The sequence below is a fragment of the Protopterus annectens genome, chromosome 12.part0, assembly GCF_019279795.1.
Source record: "Protopterus annectens isolate FY-2018-M chromosome 12.part0, PAN1.0, whole genome shotgun sequence".
NCBI lineage: Eukaryota > Metazoa > Chordata > Ceratodontiformes > Protopteridae > Protopterus > Protopterus annectens.
In genome coordinates this window covers 1315763095-1315784723 of record NC_056746.1, presented here as the reverse complement: position 1 = coordinate 1315784723, position 21629 = coordinate 1315763095, and the positions used below count along the sequence as shown (strand labels likewise).

Sequence of the window (21629 nt, the reverse complement as noted above, 5' to 3'; positions counted from 1 at the left end):
GTGCATATTTGTAGGAGACAGCATTCTGAGGCCACATTTTCCATATACAATAAACATTGCCATATATTATAAGAGATAGTGATGTTGCTGACATTAGCAGAGCCATGACAAACCCTCACCCTACTATCCCTATGGCATATGCAATAAATGTATATCCCTGTAGTAGCACTGATTAGATAGACAAGGGGTTGTATTGCAGTCCTGGGCAATGTATGATTATGGGTATGTCAGAGCATTATGATGGGTTTCAGTTAGTATAATATCCAATGTGGGGTGTGTGTGCTGGGTATATTCTCTTTACACCATGGTACCCCCAGTACATGTCCCAAGGTCCACTGTATGAGGACTACTGTTACCATCAACCATACAGGTAACTGATTACACTATCCAGCCTAACGATGCATGTGCTGTGTGCAAAAGCTCTGTAACAGAATGGACTCACTAACAAGGTAGTTAGCACTACTAAACCCAGGTCTGTTAAATGTGTCTATGACTGTATGTGTTTGTCAATGTGTATGTGGCAGTATGTCATACTATGTATTGTTCTTTATCACCCAGTACATCCACCATTACCATACTGTACAAGGCCTGGTGATGTTCTTCACATAACAGGAAACTCGGGACACACCTCACCCCAAAAGCTCTGTGGTGTGTGCAATTAAAGCCAAACACATTGGTAACAATAAGTACCTAGGCATGGGTTCTACTCTCAGTGTTGCCAAGTAAGTGTGTGTGTATGTGAAGGGATCTATTTCACTTTGCAGAAAATATATGTCCCTGGAGATCATTTGTCCAAGAAGTAACTGGCGAAAGATAACATTTCAAAGCAATCATGTTGTGGAAATACATTCAAGCAAAACTAGTAGTGGATGTATAATTGCCCTCTTCCCCACTGTACAGCTGTACAGTGATACAGGACTTGGTATATATACATGGGTGTGGTTGTTGTGTCCACAGCCACCCACATTGGGGTTACTGTTGTGGATATCCACCCCACTTAGTGTGCTGTTATACTGTAAACTTCATGTTAACAGATTAATTTGTTGTTAATCACGCTATATGTGGTTCTACACCACCCCACACCCTCCAAAGTGGGGGGCTGTGCCACCCACACCAGCACACCTATGTTTACCAACTCCAGGATTGCACCATCGTTAATGACATTAAACTAGTGAACTGATTATTTCCTGATGTGATGTTTTGCCAATTTGGTCTGGGTGTAATTACATAGACCAACATGAGTTCACTGCAAAATGAAGTTCATCCATGTGATCAGTATTCTCTGTGTATTGCATCAACACCAAAGCCTCTCTGTGTTTGTGTTTGTGTGTGTGTGTGTGTGTGTGTGTGTGTGTGTGTGTGTGTGTGTGTGTGTGTGTGTTGTTCACGGACATTTGGTGTGTGCCACTCAGTACACTTACAATTGTCTACTGTAGAAGAGCTGCTGACATCAGCCACCATGCACTCACCTGTATACACCCCTCAGACCTATCAGCCATGTGGCACATACAGTAACTGTTATACAGACCTGTTACCTGTTTTCAGCTGTACCCGGGATATGACACAGTCAGTGTGTCACCACAGTGCTGCACTCCTTGTAGGACAGGACAGCAGACTAACATCCTCCTGACACATAGACACCTAGAACACAAACAGAATACATTATGGAGACCACAATCAGTTAGTGTTAATAACAGCTATAGTGCATCATGGCTGGACAGCTACACACCCTGTCATGTAAGCATTAATCATTTTAGCTGAAAACATGTTAAACAGCGTTACATTGCTAAACCTTAGGACATTCACCCTGTGCATCAGAACCATATCAGCATGTAACTGCATCGATGGTATGGATGACAGGGATGTGGCACAGGTATCATCATATGCACAGGGTGTGTTTCGGGTTTGCCAGAGGCCTAGGCTGAGCTGTTAGGTTGACATCATGTGTGTGGTTAGGGGGGTTCTTTTTTAAATTGGCTGTGCAGATATGGTGTGTGTAGGTATGGAGGTGTCCTAGCTGTGTTGGTGAAGTGTGTATGTATGTATGTATGTATGCATGCGCACAAGTCTGACATGGGACTGCCCTATACAGGGGTTTGTTGGACAGCTGCAGAACATACATGGCAGGGTGTACGGTTCACTGTCTCCAGCCAGGGACACGAGAACTGTGCCTGCCAGGGGTTTCATGAGCACTACCAGGCAGAAGCCCAGATATGGTACTCTCCCCTGATGATGACAATTATCCACTGGATCCACGTCCCTGTTGGGACCAGCTAGGACCATGTGCATGTGGCCTGCTGCATTGTGGTGTGAACAGCACCGCCCTGCAGTGCTGGTGCTGGTACTGCCACTACAGGAGTGGCTGTGAGTTGTTGCATGTCCACGTAGACCACCTGTTGGTGTTGCTGACCTACATCCACGTGGCCACCACCCTACTCCCACCACATGCACTACCACAGACACCACACAGTCGAGGATTCCCACCATCTCATCCAACCATCCATGCAGGACCTCTGCAAGATAATGGTGGGCACCTGCAAGATCATGGACGTTGTCAAGTACAGCAGAATGAATAGCCCTTTGGAGCCTCAGACTCTGTCTGGCGTAACAATCCATACATGCCTCTGCCTCCATGACAGCCTGAAACATGTGTCTGGTGACACCTGTTGTGGCAGTTCTGCCAGGGGCATGATGGCCAGCAACCCTCCTGTGAGCACCCCTGTACATCTGCCTGTGTGGTACCTTGCTGGTCATCTGGCTATGGCTGCTGTGTACAGACACACTTGCCATAGTCCCCACACTGTCCTGTCCCATGCCACCACTCGCTAACTGTCCCTCATCTCTGGCCGCTGGTGCTGGGGTATGTATGGGCATTATGACTGTGTGCAGGGATGGGGTGGATTAAAGTGGGATATCAACTGATGGCACAGCTTCAGCCCCTGACCACCCTGCCTCACCATGCCTATCATCATTGTCAGAGTCTGTATGGACACTAACATCAGGTTACCTACAGGAGGGACCCTGACCCACCTCGCCACCTGTGAGGGGCAAACAAAAAATGTAATTTAAGACCTGTACATTATGGTTTACCTCTACACACACTCATTCACACACACACACACACACACACACACACACACACACACACAGGTGAGGTGGCATAAAGATATTACACAGACCTCTCATTACCCAACAGTCAACATGCATGACATATGGCACTCAACAGCATGCACTGCAGCCATACTCAATCCTTGTTACCGACATTATACATCTCTGATGCATGCATTGTGTTAGTAGGTGATGCCCTTTCCCCTGGAACACACTGCACCCATGTACACAGTATTGCTATGCACATGTACACCACACTGGCATGTACTGTGCACCATACCTCATGAGTGTACACACCATTGATAAATGTGTATATGTGTGGCAGTTATGTTTTCTCTGTTGCTCACAGCCTATATTTGTTTGTCTGACACATACCTGGGATGATATGAGGACTGATGTCAATAGTTAATGCCTGACCTCTGATTTGCAGATCTCATCATCAGCAGTGCATGTATGAGCAATAAAATACCATTACACTGACAACCTTCAAAGCTTAATGTGGATATGAGGAGTGTACACACCCTTGTTGACATGCCAGCCTCTTCCATGATATGCAATGGGGCCACAATACTCATATGTTAACATTACTGACACCCGATATGTGACATATGACCTATGCAATCCAATGCAGTATCAAACAAATGTGTTAGTTGTGCAGATGCTGAATAAGATGAATACAATATGTGGGTTGCATAAGTGTGCACACCTTTAACACAATGTTTTGTTGCAGCACCTAAGTGAACTACAGCACTCACTATTCCTGGAATGGGTATACTAGCATGACCCCTCTTCACATGCCATTATTTGGTCACTCCATCCTACAAATGTCCCCCAACTCTGAGGGATTGCAAGGTCAACTCATGTGCACAGCCCTAGGAGGTCACACAGTGGCTTCACTATTGTTGTGGAGTCAGGGTTATGTCTGGAACAATTCATGACCATGACTGCATTCGGATACAGCCATTTTTAGTGAGCTTTGGACGTATGCTTCAGTTCACTGTTGTGTTTCAGGATGACACCCCTCCCCATCCTCAGCCTTATTGCAGATGCTTGACAACTCTGGGCCACACATGAGTGTTATTTTGCAGTGTTCCAAATTCTGAATGCCATGTCTATCGGCCTAGTTCCTGCTAATGAACAGCAAACCTAAAGGTGTACATTGGCACCAGGAAGATACAAATAGGGATGGTGGCCCTGAGGTGGAGTGAGGTGTTGCTTGTGCACCACATGTCTCTTTATGAATACTGTCTGTAGGTTTCAGCCTTGGTTTCATGACACCATTACATATTGCAACACGTGCCTTTGGGAGACTTAATGTTATGCATATGCTACCTGTAGAGAGCCCTGGATGATGTTTCCTGTGGAACAACTCTTCTGTCTGATTACCCTATCCCATAGGCCACACTTATGCAGATTCCAGGCAATTGTTGTCACAGGTACTGCACAGGCAGTATTTGCTAGACATTCCTGCAAGTCCCTCAGTGTTGCTGCATGCTTCTGGGTAGCCTCTGTGACCAGTTTGCATCATTTGTTGTCATCTGTTTTGGATGGGCATCTGTTTATTTTCTGTGTTAATGTTGTCCCATACTTCATACACGCATACATGACTGTCTGCACTGTTTGCCATGGTATATGCAATGATGAGGTAAAGCTACTTTTCCCACTCCTGAGTGCTACCTTTTGGATATGGGATCCATTTCATGGTTTGTAAGATGTGTGCAAGCCACGGCTGCCTCTGTTACAGGTGAATGGGCAAATGTCATGGACATACTTCTTGGACAGCAGACCATTACTTGGTGTGACATTGAGGCCCTGTACTTGATGGAAGGTGTGTACTTAAGAAGAGTGAATGTTGTCAGTACCTCACAAGCTGCTTGCACAATATGTTATTTGGAGCGTGTGCACACATATGCTTCCAGTGTTTGTTAAGGTATGTATTCCCCATATTTGTTGTCCTAACATAGGATTCCATATTACATATTAATTGCTCATGTTGGGATCACATTACAGGTTGTAAAAGGTGTGGAATGTGGTATTGTGATTTGCCGTTATTTATACCAGGAACAGTTGCCATTGTAATAGTGGTGTATACACTGTTGTAGCCACTGTTTAAGGGTAATGATTCAGACATGTCCCTACTGTAGACCATTTGTCCCACCATTATGTTCATCTATATCCACACATCTTCCACTGTCAGGCTGTTAGGTATACTGCAGGACTCTTACATCCCTTCAGATATGCCACTATGGTGACCACTGTGATGCAGTGCAGTTAACAGCAACAATAAGTGAACATGTACAGCGTGCATTAAAATAGCATGGCCATAACAGGGCTGGTGTATTGGCAAATCTGAACAAAACAACTCCATACTCACCAGCTACAGGCTGCCGCCCCAGTTGTATACCAGAGGGACCTAAATATTTGTGTGAGAGATGTAATGTCAGTAGCCACACCTGTAGCATTGGTAGAGGGTGGGAGCAGCAGTTCAGCACATCAACAATACAAACCCACAATACTGGAGATTATGCACATCTGTTCATTACTACACTGCAGCAACCGACTATGTTATCTGATATATGCATATAGATACTTTACAGATGAAAATGGATAAGCAACAGTGGTCTACTAATGTGCCCTAGAGCCTTGCCTGCATGCTCCTCATCCATTATGTGGGTGGCACCCACCTCCACAATGCTGTCTTCAGCTTGCTGGCTTGGCTGGTGAGCGGGTGCCCCAAGGCTGCTGAGGAGCTCCTCAGCATGTGTTAGTGGGGGCTGGATGGCATGACCCCCCCAAATGTGGCTAGCTGGTCCCTCCTACCTGCAGTGACATGCTGATGGATGTGGCAGAAAAGATCTGTGCAGCGATGCCGCACCTGCTCATAATTGCGGTTGTGCAGGCCAACATCATTTACACTGTGGATGAGCTCATTCCACAGGGCGGTCCTGTCCAGCAGATTCTGGGCTCTGCGCCCAAAGAGGATGGCATGATGGACTATGAGGTGCTGGATTATTGCATCATTTTACAGGGGTGTGTATGCAAACAGACATTCCCGGGACATTATACCTGGAAAACATAAACAGGAAAAAAGGTCAGAGGACCTCATATAGTTGTCCATGTGCACATCAACTGTGAGTGTTACTTGCAAATAATCCAGACTATACCATAGCACTGCAAGTTATTATGGCTTGTACATCTTGCATTGCACTCCTGGCACTGACTTGTCTAATTCCTCCAATATTGGACACTTAATGGCATAATCCACTACACACCATTCATTTCTGTGTAGAGGGATGACAGTGGCCAACTTCCATGTGGATGGTGTATGGAAGGTGGCATGTGTGTGTTTGACTGTAGTGTGTGATGGGACTGTGAGCACATGCCTGTGTGCATGTGTTCATGTAGGAGGCAAACTGTGATGTTCTCATGCCCCATGGAGACTTGATGTTGTTGCCAGCCATTGATGCGGGCAGGAGTGTGGGTGAGGTGCATATCCCCCTGTACTACTGTTGTGGACAGGGTGTCACTATTCTCACCTGTCTTGTCTGATGCAGGTTGCCTTTATCCATGGCATGTGTGTATGAGGTGTGCTTTACTCCCAGTACAGGTTGACTTGTGTTACTGGCTCTGAGACTACGTACATATGTGTAGACATGGTTGCAGTTGGCCTTGGTGGTTTGGATATGTCTGATTTCTAGTCATAGTCAGCCTTACAGGAGGTCATCTGTGAACCTACATGCTTGCTGAGATAGAAGTGCACTAGCTTCAAGTTGTGGTCTGCACCTATGTGTCCCTGTACAGCCACTATAGCAACCTATTATGTGCTTTGTGTCTTGATGGTGCCCACTAAGGGGGATTACTCTATAGTTGGTGGAGGATGGTTGTACAGGTAAGGTACTGCTGATTCCATATAGCTACAATGGATATGAAGTGTCCACACCCCTGTTACAATGCATGGTACTTGTGCAATTGGAACATGACCCCACAAAAGCACGTCAACACAATCCCCACCTGTGATGTGTCCTATAGCCTGCTCAGTTAAATAGGGAACATAACCTGTCCTCTGGAAACATATTGGTTCATAGGTGTGTACTAGGCTAATGGCCCTGGAGCATTTACAAGCCTAAACCATAGGATTACCCTGGCATCGTGCCACCCCATCTTAGTTCCCAGTCTCTCTGTTGAGTAAAGCCACTAGAGTGATCCCCGGGGTTAATTTTCTATTTTCCATCCACTCATGAAAATTTCTCTTGAAGAGGGACAGCAAGGTGCTCTGACATGTATGGGAAGTCTGTTCCAGAGCTTGGGCGGTCTCTGGGTTATGAACCTGTTCCTCCAGCATATGGGAAGTAATACTCAGTACAGTAAGCCAGTTGAATGTGTGTGCACACCCATACACTGGTATGTTGTGTAAACACCTGCTGAGATGATTACAGCATCCATTTGTCTTGGTTTGTACTCTGTCATATCACATCTTCACTTGGCAATGATTGCTCATCTTCCATGAAACAGCTTTGTTTCTTTTTCAATAGAATTGTATAGGTTATGGGTCACATTTCAGGTGAGAAACATTTTGACATGACTTCCTGTGGTGTCATTGGCATACAGCACACAGACCTGGCATTCCAACAGGAGTGTGTACACTTTGATATCCAGTGTATATGGGTGTTGATATAGCTGTTAGTGGTAGGCATGGACAATGGGTCATAACACAGTTGTACACATCTCTGATTGCTATGTGATAAGCATGCCTACTGTAGTACCCATATCAGTGTCATGGCAATGCAACAATCAGTACACATTGTATTTTGTTGTATGCAGTGACAGTAATATTACACACATGTCCAACATGTACATCTTATTTTCCAGACTGCTTGTGACCCATGTTATTACTTTTGTGACTTTCAGCTGAACATACGGATACATACACATGCTCAGGGGATACCTAGTACACATTTGTGTTCTATGTCATTATGGCACACTGTATTTACAGTCTTGCAGCACAATCATACATCTCAACCTGTTAAATCAGGACTTCTGGTCATTGGTCCACCTCACTGCGTGACAAAACAGGGAAGTCAATTTTAATATATCAGTATAGGTGCCATAACACAAATATATGTGTAAGTGACTACAGATATCTGTAACAACTGTGAACTTTGTCCAGAAGAACACTGTGAAGTTGAGTGTTATTAATTCAATATATCTCATGCAGTTTAACACACACATCTGCAACAGTGCTTTACTATGCTCATGCCCTATATAAGTATCCTAGATTTACAATACAAACATGTATAATACTCATATTCACAGGTAACATATGGGTATGGGCAACATCCCATTAACTGGCCTAGCAGTGGCACATACACAACTGTTTGACAGACACTCTAGTGGTTGCCATATGTGAGCTGTCCTTTCCCAGAGTGTGTCAAGCTCCTCAGATGTGACCCAACCTATCAACCTCTTAGAGCATCACATGTGGACAAAACATTAGGGGAGATATACAGGGACAGATCGTAGATATGCCTATTACAAACCTATGAAGTTTGTGCATGATACATTTCACACTATCATGACTGTTCTGAAGGTGGTGGGGTCGGAAACTCATGCATCTGTCATGATTTCATTACTTCCACCTTCAGCTATTTGCCAGACTAATATAGATGTTTGGAGGAGCAGAGCAAACACTATGATGGCTAAATTTTGACATTCTGTGCAGATCTGCACAGTTGACAGGTATGGACCACTGAAGACAGAGTCAGATGCTATGTCCATAGCATTTGTTCAGCAGGACATCATTAGAGCAGGTATTTATGGCACATATACATATTTCATAATAATCTATCCCATTATTACAGACCAAGTACTACATTCAATTACACGCTTACATGTTTCACGTACCTGGTTTATCTTCAGGTACCTTCTGTGTAAAAGATGTCTTCCTGTTTCTTATTTTGAGGGGTTTTTTTGTGTGTGTGTGTGCATCTCTCTCTCTCTCCACTACTGGGATCAAGCTTATTTGATTAGATTGAAGCATGGCTTTTGATGGTGATGCTCATGTTCAGGTGATGGCCTCTACACCAGTTGCTGTTCCCCACTTGCTAATTGCATGCAGGCAGTTGTGTAGGTCTTCCAATAGCCAATGTCATAGCAACCCACTACTATAAAAAGCTACATCATGTGGGCGTTGTCCCTTTATCTTTCCTGTATGGGCGACATCCTTCCTGTGTGTGGGCAGCAGTGTTACAGACAGCAGGTAGCAATACCTCTTACAACAGGACTTGTAGACACAGGCCAACTACATGTCTGTATAAGGTTCCAGACCTAGGGACAGGGTGTGAGTATTGCTATTATATGCATTGAATACTGTTCGTTTTACAGGGTCTCTGTGTACATGCTAGTTTTGCATGGAATGCAGTCTGTCTGCATAGCTCTCAACTGTGGGCGTATCCACATGATGGCCAAAGGAGTGGCTGTTGTGTTTTGTCTGTTCACAACACAGGTCTTGTCCCTGACATATCAGTGGCATTCTATCCACTGATTGCTATCAGTACATGGCAACATCCATTTGTGTTTCTGACTTCATATTCCTGAGTAAGGGTATGTTACAACCAATCCTGTAACACTTTCACAATGTATAACAGCAATAGTTCAAATATGGCCCTGTGTTTCAGCCTCGGTCCTCCACCTATATACCAGGCTTTGTCCAGTTGTCATGCAGTAAGAGGTTGATAGGTAAGGTTTATCACTATTTAGTGCTGACATTCCTGCAATCATTCCAGTGATGTTGTGGATTCCCACACAAGTTGTGGGGTAGGGTCCATATATATGAGGGCTACAGCTGGACAAAACATGTGACCCTGTACAGTCTGGAGGTCAGTGTATGGAGAACACTGTTATATGCCCTTGTAAGACATTTTATGGGGAGGGGTATTAAATGTTTTTAACCTAGGTTGTACAATCAGACCTTGTACTTACAACAGTCTTATACAGACATTCCTAGACATATTTCTTTTTATGTAGCACAGTTTGGGTAACCGTGGTTAACACAACATTACTATTCAGAGACTGCAACACTAAATGCCATACAATACCAGAGTAAACACAACCAGTCCAGGATTTAGAACTTTATTGCGAGACAGTTACAGTTTTATTTAAATATGAGCTATATGGGACTATTACTGTCATATTGTCTGGTTTATTCAGTACAACTCATACACAGTTTTTATACTGCCAGGTGACTTTCTACTACTTTATATTTATTTGGTATGACTACTAAAGGCAGGATTGTTACTCACCAGCCTCGCAATGCAGCCTTTGGAACCTACTGCCGTGGGCTTCCTGATTCACAACCCACTCAGCTGCAGCTGTAAAGAGAATAAAGAAATATTTAGCCAGACCCATCCATCACATACACAGGCTCGACTTTGGTAAACAGTTATTGATATGAATACTTACACACTGCTGGGACATCTTCGCTCTACCTTGCTTCTTGGACCCATTCATCCAAGAGCTCCCTCTTCCTCTGCTTCAGTTCGGTATAGTGGTGCCAGACCTGCTTACCAGTCCAAGGGATACCAGTAGCACTGGTGAGATCACGGGAGAGATGGTCTCAGGCTTCTGCTTTATATTGGGACCCTGGTACTGGCCCTGCAGCAGACTCTCGTCATGGTTATTTACCAGGAGTCCTACCACGACCTTGGACTCCTGTATGCCCCAGCACTGCTCCTGGAAGCTCATGCCCTCGCCAACACCTGCCATACAGCCTACAGTGGGAAGCTGCCACCAGTTATGAGCTGTATTCCCGCCTACGGGGTTTAAATATGGCCAATTTCCCTTCCTTTGCCATGATTGGATGGTTTTAAATATGCTGAGCTAAGCTAAGCTACGGGCAAACCTGCTTAGCTAAGGTTGGCAGTGCTTAAAGGGTCAGGTTCAGCACTGCTTACCATTGGGCAAATCCACTTAGTTGGCTACTCATTGCTTAGCAGTCATATTTACACAATGCTTATACCTGGTAAGCAGAGCTGTGCAATGCTTAGCATTGCTTATTTTTTATTTTATAGACTATCTGCTGTATGGGATTGATTCATCATTCATTACATATTATAAATTAGTTTATTGTCCCTGACATCCCCCAATTTGCTTTCATTACATTTATTCATGTGTGACTATACTGTATGGAGCACTTGTGTTTATATGGGGGTTTCAGAACTTTATTAAACTGACACCTCACATCTGCACCTACTACATTACTCTGGTTAACAAATATGTATTATTTAGTAGCTAATTATAAAAAAAAATGTTTATGTACTGCTTTCACATGTAAAATGCAAACTGGTCATGGTCGGGATTGAACCAGGAATGTCTGCTTGTAAAGCATATGCTCTAACCACTACACTATTGCATTACTGCTTATGTTGGATGTCTCTTGCTATTTAACTTCGTGTGCTGTTTAAGCTGGACTAAGCGTAGCTAAGCAATGGACACACCCACACAACTATGCTTAAACTTTATTGCATGTTTAAAAAAATGTATTTGTTGTGTAGTTTTATTTGTACCCTTCAGAATATCCCTGCTAATGCTGAACCTGTTATTCTATCAACTTTCTGCTTTGTGGGACGATTCTCCCTTTTGGCTTTGTCCACATTCCTTACTCTGATGGGTTGGGAGGTGTGTGCTATGTGCTTATGCACATTTATCCACTTTTGGCTTGGTAGGGATGATTGTCCCTTACGGCTTTGATCAGATTTTTTACCCTGACGGGTTGGGGTGTTACGAGTGTTCTCGCTCATTTTAAATTGCCGAAAGGCAATTTTGGAGTGCGGGGGGGGGGTGCATTGTGAGAGCTTTGCTCTCAGACACACCTGCTGCACTCGTACACGAACCATGTCCATTTTAGAGCATGACAGTGCACCTTCATACATATGCATGGTGCACTGCTGTGCTGAACAGGAATGGTCCCTGCCATGCAGGAATAACTTATTCCTGCATGGCTGCTTGCTGAATCTTGGGGACTGCAATTAAACTATGAAAACATCAGTTGCACGTGGGTGTTTAATTTCTAATGTTTATTTGTAGCTCATTAATTTAACCAGGTACAGGTGACATTAATTTAATTCACTGTAGTACATTCATGCTATTTATGGTTCTCTGGGAGTTAGAGCAGACAGATGTCCTGCAGTCCACCATTTGATTTCTTTAGCCTACATTTGAAAACGTTGTGACTTTGAGCAGGTCATTTAACCAGACACTGCTCCAGAGAAACTGAGCTAGGATTTGCAATGGCTTCTTGGACTGCATACCTAGTGACTACCTATGAACCTGTGGTAAGTCCTAAAAATCAGGTTTAAACCAGACTTAGATTAGTAAAAAGTTTGATATTGATCTAATAGAATCAATGATTATGTAGACAAATCAATGAGTATGTAGACTGAGTTTTGTTGCATAAAACTGTATCTGCCACTAAGGAATTCTAGTCAGGTCTATGTTTTTAATATTGAAATGTCATATTATCAAATGGCAAAATATCAAAACTGAAGAAACAAAAACATGAAATCCAGAGAAATTTGGGAACAAACCTTTAATATCATATTAGCATAATTCATTACACAGCAACTTAGAAATACACTCTAAAGGAACCGAAGAACACATACAAAATCAGATATTAAATAATAACTTGGATATTATGAATGTATATACTGTCTGTATAACTGTGGAATTAACAGTGAAAGCATCTATGTACATAGTGTAAATAGATATGTTGTACGACCTGTATCCTGTGGTATTGACATCAATGTATAACATATATATACGGTCATGCTGTCAGATGTTTTTTATCTGTGACATTTATTAATGTAAAAATAAAAATAAAAATTATTAAAAAAAAATATATATCAAAACTGTAAACATCAAATTGGCTTTTCATTGAAATGCCTGTAACACAAAAAGCAGTGCTTTTTGCAGGAGGGCAAAGCCGCTACAAGCCACATCCCTTGCATATTATATATCCCAACTCTGAGATCGCTCCACTTTGGGGAAGGGACAAACCCAATCCCATTCATGGTTTTGATATTCTGCCATTTCATAATATGGCCTACCAATATTATAACAGGGACCAAGTTCTAGCTTGCACAACATAAAGAGAAAAGAGACTGCCAGTCTCTTTCATCCTCATGTGCCTTGTGAAGCATACTAAAATGCACAACCAGTTAATTAGCCATTTGTTTATTATTAGCAAGTAAACTTGTAATTGTGATTACCACCATCCCGACATCAGAATGTTTCATTTGTTGAATCAGTGTTGTGAATGTTTCTATAATGCTAAATCCCATATGTTTTGTTTCTGCCTTTAGGCATTCCTCCAACGAGTGGTAATGGCACACTTCAGATTTACCTAATCGATATCAACGATAATGCACCTGAGCTGCTACCCAGAGAGGCACAGATCTGTGAACGACCCAACTCCAATGCTATCAATCTTACAGCTGCTGATGCAGACATTGAGCCAAATATTGGACCCTTTATCTTTGAGCTGCCAAGTTTTCCATCTACAGTGAGAAGGAATTGGACCATCACACGCCTCAGTGGTAAGAATGCCAGTAGAATCAAACATGCATGTGCTTGGCCTAATGTAAACTCACAGAAAACAGAAAAATATTTCTGAAGGATAGCTCTGAAAGAATTGTAGCACTGAATACTATATTATTTATTTAGTTATGTATCAGTTGATTTATTTTACTTTTTTGTATTTTTTTCTAGGTGGTTTTTGCCCTCATGTTTGCCAAGCATTAAGTACCCCCCCCAAATCAGACATGATGCATTTGTTCTTACCTGGGAATTTCACAGATCAGGTCGACGAGAACTGTCCAGTGTAGGTCATCATGCATGCAGGTGTGAGGGTGCTCAGTATCCTTGGCAGCATCCCAGCTATGAGGATGAATGTTATGGCCAAACCCCACCCCCTGGGCTGGGGATGAGTGATCTACATCCACATGGGTACATCTTCTCACACACACACCCAGTATGAATGCTAATACCTATTGGGGGGTTGGTGAAACTAACAACTGCCCCTGAGGCCTGCATTATCATCTCATCTCCCCCTTCAATGTGATCAATGCAGTATCTGGCCAGTACTGCCCCACCATCCTCCAGGATGGGCATGTCCATTATACCATGCCACTGTAGTACCCAGGCCATTTAACAGACATGGGTTGTCTACATCATACCCAGTATGTTATCCCTCTATGCCACCAGTGCTAGTTTATGTTTCTGTTTATATTTGTTGCTGTTTTACTCAGCACTAAATGAAAAGTAATGTAATCATTAATTACAGTGGTAAAACACAAGCCAACATGGGAAACCAAAGAATACACACTGAAAAAAATGCAAAAAGAAATAGTGCTGAAATTATATAAGAATCACAGGACCTGATTATTAGCATTAGGGTGTAATTGTGTATACTTCCTTTCACTCATGTTCTCTTAAGCGGTAGGTTTGCTGATTAATACTGGTTGTGACATTATGTGTAAAAAAGATACAAATGTGAGATGCAGTTTTCTTAGCCAAAGATAAGCATTACAGTACATGTAAAATAAGTTTTATGAAACAACTCTGTCCATTATCCCAACAGATCTGAACATTCACCTTCAAACATAAGAGCTATAAAAATGCAGTTAGCTACAGAAACTATATTTTTGTTCCCCATTTGCATGGACCCCACACCAGCCTATCATCTGCTGCCTGAATGCACCATTTTTCCTTGATTGTCTCTGATACTATGCCCCAGAGCTGGGACTGACCCAATGGCAGACTGGGCAGGGGAAGTGCAACAGAGCCGCCTGCATGTACATGCACTGGTCCTTCATGTCAAGGGATTTCTTGGTATGCCCTAACTGGATGGAACTACTGACAACATGCGCTGGTCCTTCCTGTCAGGGGATTTCTTGGTATGCCCTAACTGGGTGGAGCTACTAACAACATGCACTGGTCCTTCATGTCAGGAGATTTCTTGGTATGCCGTAACTGGGCAGAGTTACTGGCAACATGCACTGGTCCTTCATGTCATGGGATTTCTTGGTATGCTGTAACTGGGCAGAGCTACTGACATCATGCACTGGTTCTTCATGTCAGAGGATTTCTTGGTATGCTCTATCTGGGCAGAGCTACTAACAACATACACTGCTCCTTCATGTCAGGGGATTTCTTGGTATGCCATAAGTGGGCGGAGCTACTGACAACATGCACATTGCCACACGTAACAGCAGTTAATTCCCATCCTCCCACAGAAGATCTGCCTTTGTGATTATAGTACATCCTCATCACTGAAAATGTATCTGCATCTCAGGAAGAAAACCCTTCCTCCAAGAATGGGCAAGCTGGCAAAGCCACTCTTTCCCACCCCAACCTCACCAAATGCCCTCCAGTGCTCAAGCCCCTAGTTGATCTCAGGTCATCTACATCTGAAGTAATCTCTCTGTGCCACAAAGCTGATTACTTCAGAAATTAATTTAAAAATTGGCAAAATGCAAACATTAACATTTACTTTAGAAAGTCTTGTATATATTTCAACAAAACAATAGTTTGGCAATCTTCTCAGACATACTTTTTTTCTTTCAGAACTTCTGCACATACAGAGAGTAATGTTTTAAATCTGCTGAGGATAGTGGAGTTCGATGTACTTCAGCTGTTGCAGTAGGAAAGAACGGTACAATTTAACATGCTTCCCGCCCCTTATCAGCACAGATCTCATCCAGAATGAATGACTCTTCAATTCTAAATGCATACGACTTCAACCTGGGCCTGTCTGCCAGGCCCTGTAACTGCTACACATTGCTCTGAATAATGAGTCATAGCTGTAGTCAGTTTAGAATATCGGCTGCTCTAAAATCAGGCAACAGAGGATGTCTCTATAAAATATATTGGAGCTTAGCACTTCTTTGTAGAATGACTGTGAAACAAATCAACACAAGTTTGGTGTCAGCTTGTGAATATTCAATTCAGACAGTGCTGCTGCTGTATTAGGTCTATTTTGCCTGTTGCTAGCCACACCACAATAGTAAAATGACAGGCACCAAGTTCTATTGTCATTCAGAGATAGTATGACCTTGAAGCAGTGTGCTTGTCTCCAAGTCTTTTATGATTTGAAGTTTACATGATTTTTTTTTACAAATGTTGCATATGTGAACAGGTCAGTTTATTTGCTTTGAAGGATTAACTTCAGCCACTGTTATACTGGCAGACATTGGCATTTCAGAAACAGAACCCTGTTTACCCTGCAATAAATTCCATACATGGAACATTGGCAGAGTGCTTTATTCACAGGACTTGCAACTTGATTTAAGTGTTGGAAGGTGACAGATCATATATCTAGCACCAGATTAAAAAGGTGTGTCTTACGTCACATACACAGACGGGTACAACAGATCATGCAAGACTGTGATGAAGGTACTGAACCTGCAGCTCACACTGTTTAGTGCAACTACTAGAACAATGTCAAAGCCAACATTATAGCCATAACTAGGGCAGGGTGAAAGGAACAGCTGACCCAGGCATGAGCTGTTGGGGGCATAATGTGTCCCAGGATTCAGTAAAGAACTCATGCCTGATCTTGTGGTTCCAGAAATAAATGCATTTATTAGCTTTGTGTGTTATTAACCATAGCAAAGAGCTTTCATGAGCTTTCTCTTATGGTTCTTTGGTGGTCGTTCCTTTTTTTTTTTTTTTTTTTTTTTTTTTATCCTTAGGGTATTGTCAGTCTGCCCAGGGTGCCAGTTGACTTAACTATGGCTCTATTAACATTTTATCAAACCTTCTGCTGATATTATGCTGCCAGTGGGGTGCAGGAAGCCAATACCACTGAGAACTGGTTACTTCACATGGTCTAATGGCTTTTCCAAACCTGCTACAACAAAGGCATCCACAGGCAGCTGTAGTTTCATACAGAAAAACAAGAGCTTTTGCTCATCTTTCAACTGTTCTTTCAAAAATAGATAATAAGAACAGATTCTACAGGCAGGTGGGTATAACCTCTTCAGGTTCTGCAAGACTACTACCTTGTTTAATATATTTGCAGAACAACTCTAGAATTACCTTGAAAGCAGAAGCTTTTTCCAAGAGTATGTCCTGCCAAGTCAACTCTAATAAGAAATGCATCAGAAATTATTTCTCTTCCCATGATGATAGCTGCCTTCACAGGCAAAGCTGTCTGTGCTTGCTGTTACTTGGTATCTATTTTAAGAAAGGAAAAAGGCTGTGTTAACTTATCAAAAGCTATTATGCATATCAAGCCAATGCTGAATTGCAAAATTAATATACATGGCACCACTCCTTCTTGTGCTTCGTATTGTCTGCCTCATTTTATTCTAGATGCCTCCCTAACTTCAAATAAGTGTTAAGTGGTATGTTTGTTTTTCATAAAGTCCACTATATGACTGCAAAACAGCTTACTTCTACCACATACAAGTCTGAAGAGCTATGCCCACCCAGTCAACAGCATATACAGCACTGGATAGATGGCAATCCTTAACTTTCTCAGGAGAAATGCACGTTTTGATTTTTGCATGGACTTAGCAACATTTGTCTTGAAATCACCTTGATACAAATATTAGAATCCCTGTCAAAGGCTAAAAGGATATCTCCATGGGAACACACAGTATATCAGGCTGCATTCCCATCTCTCAACTGCCCAGAAATTTGCACAACATCCCTGATTTACCCCATATTTTTGGCTTGTCTCCTGTAAAGTGTTTGATTTTCTGATAAATCACTGAGGATTGTAATCAGTCAATAATGCCATTACTATATGAATAACATGCTAAACTGTCCTCTTCCAGCTTTCAGAATCCACCATCACTGAATCTCTTACTGTCTTGCACCTTCTTGTTTCCATCTTCATTGCTAGTTCCCCACTACCTGGCATCTATAAAATATAGATTTTGTGCTTAATTATGCTACTGTGCAGCATATCCTCTATTCTTCTCCTCCTACTGTGCCATCTGTCATCCTACCATGACTCAGTAATATATTGCAGCATCTTTCCAACTCTGTCCCAACCACCTATCCATACTTCTTCTTTACACTCTTCACACATTGCACCAAACCTATTTAATATTGTTCCTCACCTTTATTCCAAATATAGGCTAATTAGCTGCACTTCAACTCAAACCTAAACAAAATTAAGTGCAAGAATCCTCTCCAAAAAAACAAGAAGCTATAATTCCACAATAGACTAAAATCCTTCTAGAAGGAGATATACACTCTAATCCTGGCTCTACCTATCACAATGAACACAAAGATAATTCTCTCCCACATACTTCTATAACCCAACAGCAGCCAGTCTCCAACTCTGGAGATCTAATTTTTGCTGCAATAAATGTTAGAAGAATAATAAATAAAACTGTGGAACTACATGCCTGTATTACTTGGCTTAAACCTAACATAAACGACTCTGAGGTTATACCTCCTGGCTTTGATATCATCCGTAATGACCGTATAAGGAGGGAAGGGTGGTGGTATTACTTTAATATTTCCCACTACCTACTGCATTTCCTGTTACAGCAAACCAACACAAAAATTCAGTTCAGCAGAACTTCTTATTGCTTTCCTCAAAATAAACAATTATAAACAAACATGTATCACTGTCCTTTATATCCCTCCTGGCGACAATACATCGATACTGGGAGATATCCTACACTGGTATGTATCACTGTCCTTTATATCCCTCCTGGCGACAATACATCGATACTGGGAGATATCCTACACTGGTATGTATCACTGTCCTTTATATCCCTCCTGGCGACAATACATCGATACTGGGAGATATCCTACACTGGTATGTATCACTGTCCTTTATATCCCTCCTGGCGACAATACATCGATACTGGGAGATATCCTACACTGGTATGTATCACTGTCCTTTATATCCCTCCTGGCGACAATACATCGATACTGGGAGATATCCTACACTGGTATGTATCACTGTCCTTTATATCCCTCCTGGCGACAATACATCGATACTGGGAGATATCCTACACTGGTATGTATCACTGTCCTTTATATCCCTCCTGTAACAATACAGCTATACTGGGAGATATCCTACACTGGTATGTATCACTGTCCTTTATATCCTTCCTGGCGACAATACATCGATACTGGGAGATATCCTACACTGGTATGTATCACTGTCCTTTATATCCCTCCTGGCGACAATACATCGATACTGGGAGATATCCTACACTGGTATGTATCACTGTCCTTTATATCCCTCCTGGCGACAATACATCGATACTGGGAGATATCCTACACTGGTATGTATCACTGTCCTTTATATCCCTCCTGGCGACAATACATCGATACTGGGAGATATCCTACACTGGTATGTATCACTGTCCTTTATATCCCTCCTGTAACAATACATCGATACTGGGAGATATCCTACACTGGTATGTATTACTGTCCTTTATATCCCTCCTGGCAACAATACAGCGATACTGGGAGATATCCTACACTGGTATGTATCACTGTCCTTTATATCCCTCCTGTAACAATACATCGATACTGGGAGATATCCTACACTGGTATGTATTACTGTCCTTTATATCCCTCCTGGCAACAATACAGCTATACTGGGAGATATCCTACACTGGTATGTATCACTGTCCTTTATATCCCTCCTGGCGACAATACATCGATACTGGGAGATATCCTACACTGGTATGTATCACTGTCCTTTATATCCCTCCTGGCGACAATACATCGATACTGGGAGATATCCTACACTGGTATGTATCACTGTCCTTTATATCCCTCCTGGCGACAATACATCGATACTGGGAGATATCCTACACTGGTATGTATCACTGTCCTTTATATCCCTCCTGGCGACAATACATCGATACTGGGAGATATCCTACACTGGTATGTATCACTGTCCTTTATATCCCTCCTGGCGACAATACATCGATACTGGGAGATATCCTACACTGGTATGTATCACTGTCCTTTATATCCCTCCTGGCGACAATACATCGATACTGGGAGATATCCTACACTGGTATGTATCACTGTCCTTTATATCCCTCCTGGCGACAATACATCGATACTGGGAGATATCCTACACTGGTATGTATCACTGTCCTTTATATCCCTCCTGGCGACAATACATCGATACTGGGAGATATCCTACACTGGTATGTATCACTGTCCTTTATATCACTCCTGGCAACAATACAGCGATACTGGGAGATATCCTACACTGGTATGTATCACTGTCCTTTATATCCCTCCTGGTGACAATACATCGATACTGGGAGATATCCTACACTGGTATGTATCACTGTCCTTTATATCCCTCCTGGCGACAATACAGCTATACTGGGAGATATCCTACACTGGTATGTATCACTGTCCTTTATATCCCTCCTGGCGACAATACAGCTATACTGGGAGATATCCTACACTGGTATGTATTACTGTCCTTTATATCCCTCCTGGCAACAATACAGCTATACTGGGAGATATCCTACACTGGTATGTATCACTGTCCTTTATATCCCTCCTGGCAACAATACAGCTATACTGGGAGATATCCTACACTGGTATGTATTACTGTCCTTTATATCCCTCCTGGTGACAATACAGCTATACTGGGAGATATCCTACACTGGTATGTATCACTGTCCTTTATATCCCTCCTGGCGACAATACAGCTATACTGGGAGATATCCTACACTGGTATGTATCACTGTCCTTTATATCCCTCCTGGTGACAATACAGCTATACTGGGAGATATCCTACACTGGTATGTATCACTGTCCTTTATATCCCTCCTGGCGACAATACAGCTATACTGGGAGATATCCTACACTGGTATGTATCACTGTCCTTTATATCCTTCCTGGCGACAATACAGCTATACTGGGAGATATCCTACACTGGTATGTATCACTGTCCTTTATATCCTTCCTGGCGACAATACAGCTATACTGGAAGATATCCTACATTGGATATCCATAACATTTTCAATAAAAAAATGTACCAGGTGATGTGAATGTCAGTTGGATGGACATAAACTGTCTGCAAACAGCTAAAGTTAACTTTGAGTATGTGCCTACCTGTTTGTGCCAATATTCATTTTCCCCTGGAGAGCACTCTGCTTTGGCTTGTAAGCAGCCCCCCCCCCCCACACACACACACACTCATCTTCCACTTTCTCTCTTATTCCCTTCTATTAGCAAATAGTATCTATAACTGATCAATACTGTGTGTTTGTTAATTTAAACTGAGGCCACAGTAGCCTACTGATACAAGTTTATCCTGTTTTTCCACCTGGCAAATGGTTAAGAAATGACTTACAGTTTCAGAGCAGTCCTTGGTCAGTTGTGAATGTTTCTTAAACGCAAACTTGTCTTTGCTTTGGCTCATTAGCAGCAGTACAAAGAGCTGCCTGCTCATACCCTTGTTCTCCCCTCCCCCTTCCCTGTTTATTACCTTAAGACAATCCCAAAGTTAATAAATATTA

At 42.4% G+C, this 21629-nt stretch overlaps 1 protein-coding gene across 1 annotated transcript in view; it reads left to right on the top strand.

Annotated features, from left to right (window-relative positions):
- The window catches only part of CDH4 (cadherin 4), a 2239932-nt gene that overhangs the window by 2015965 nt on the left and 202338 nt on the right, over positions 1-21629 (top strand). Inside the window, exon 10 of the mRNA XM_044090376.1 lies at positions 13464-13697. Coding sequence (XP_043946311.1) covers positions 13464-13697 — 234 coding nt within the window. The remainder of the gene's footprint in view (positions 1-13463; positions 13698-21629) is intronic.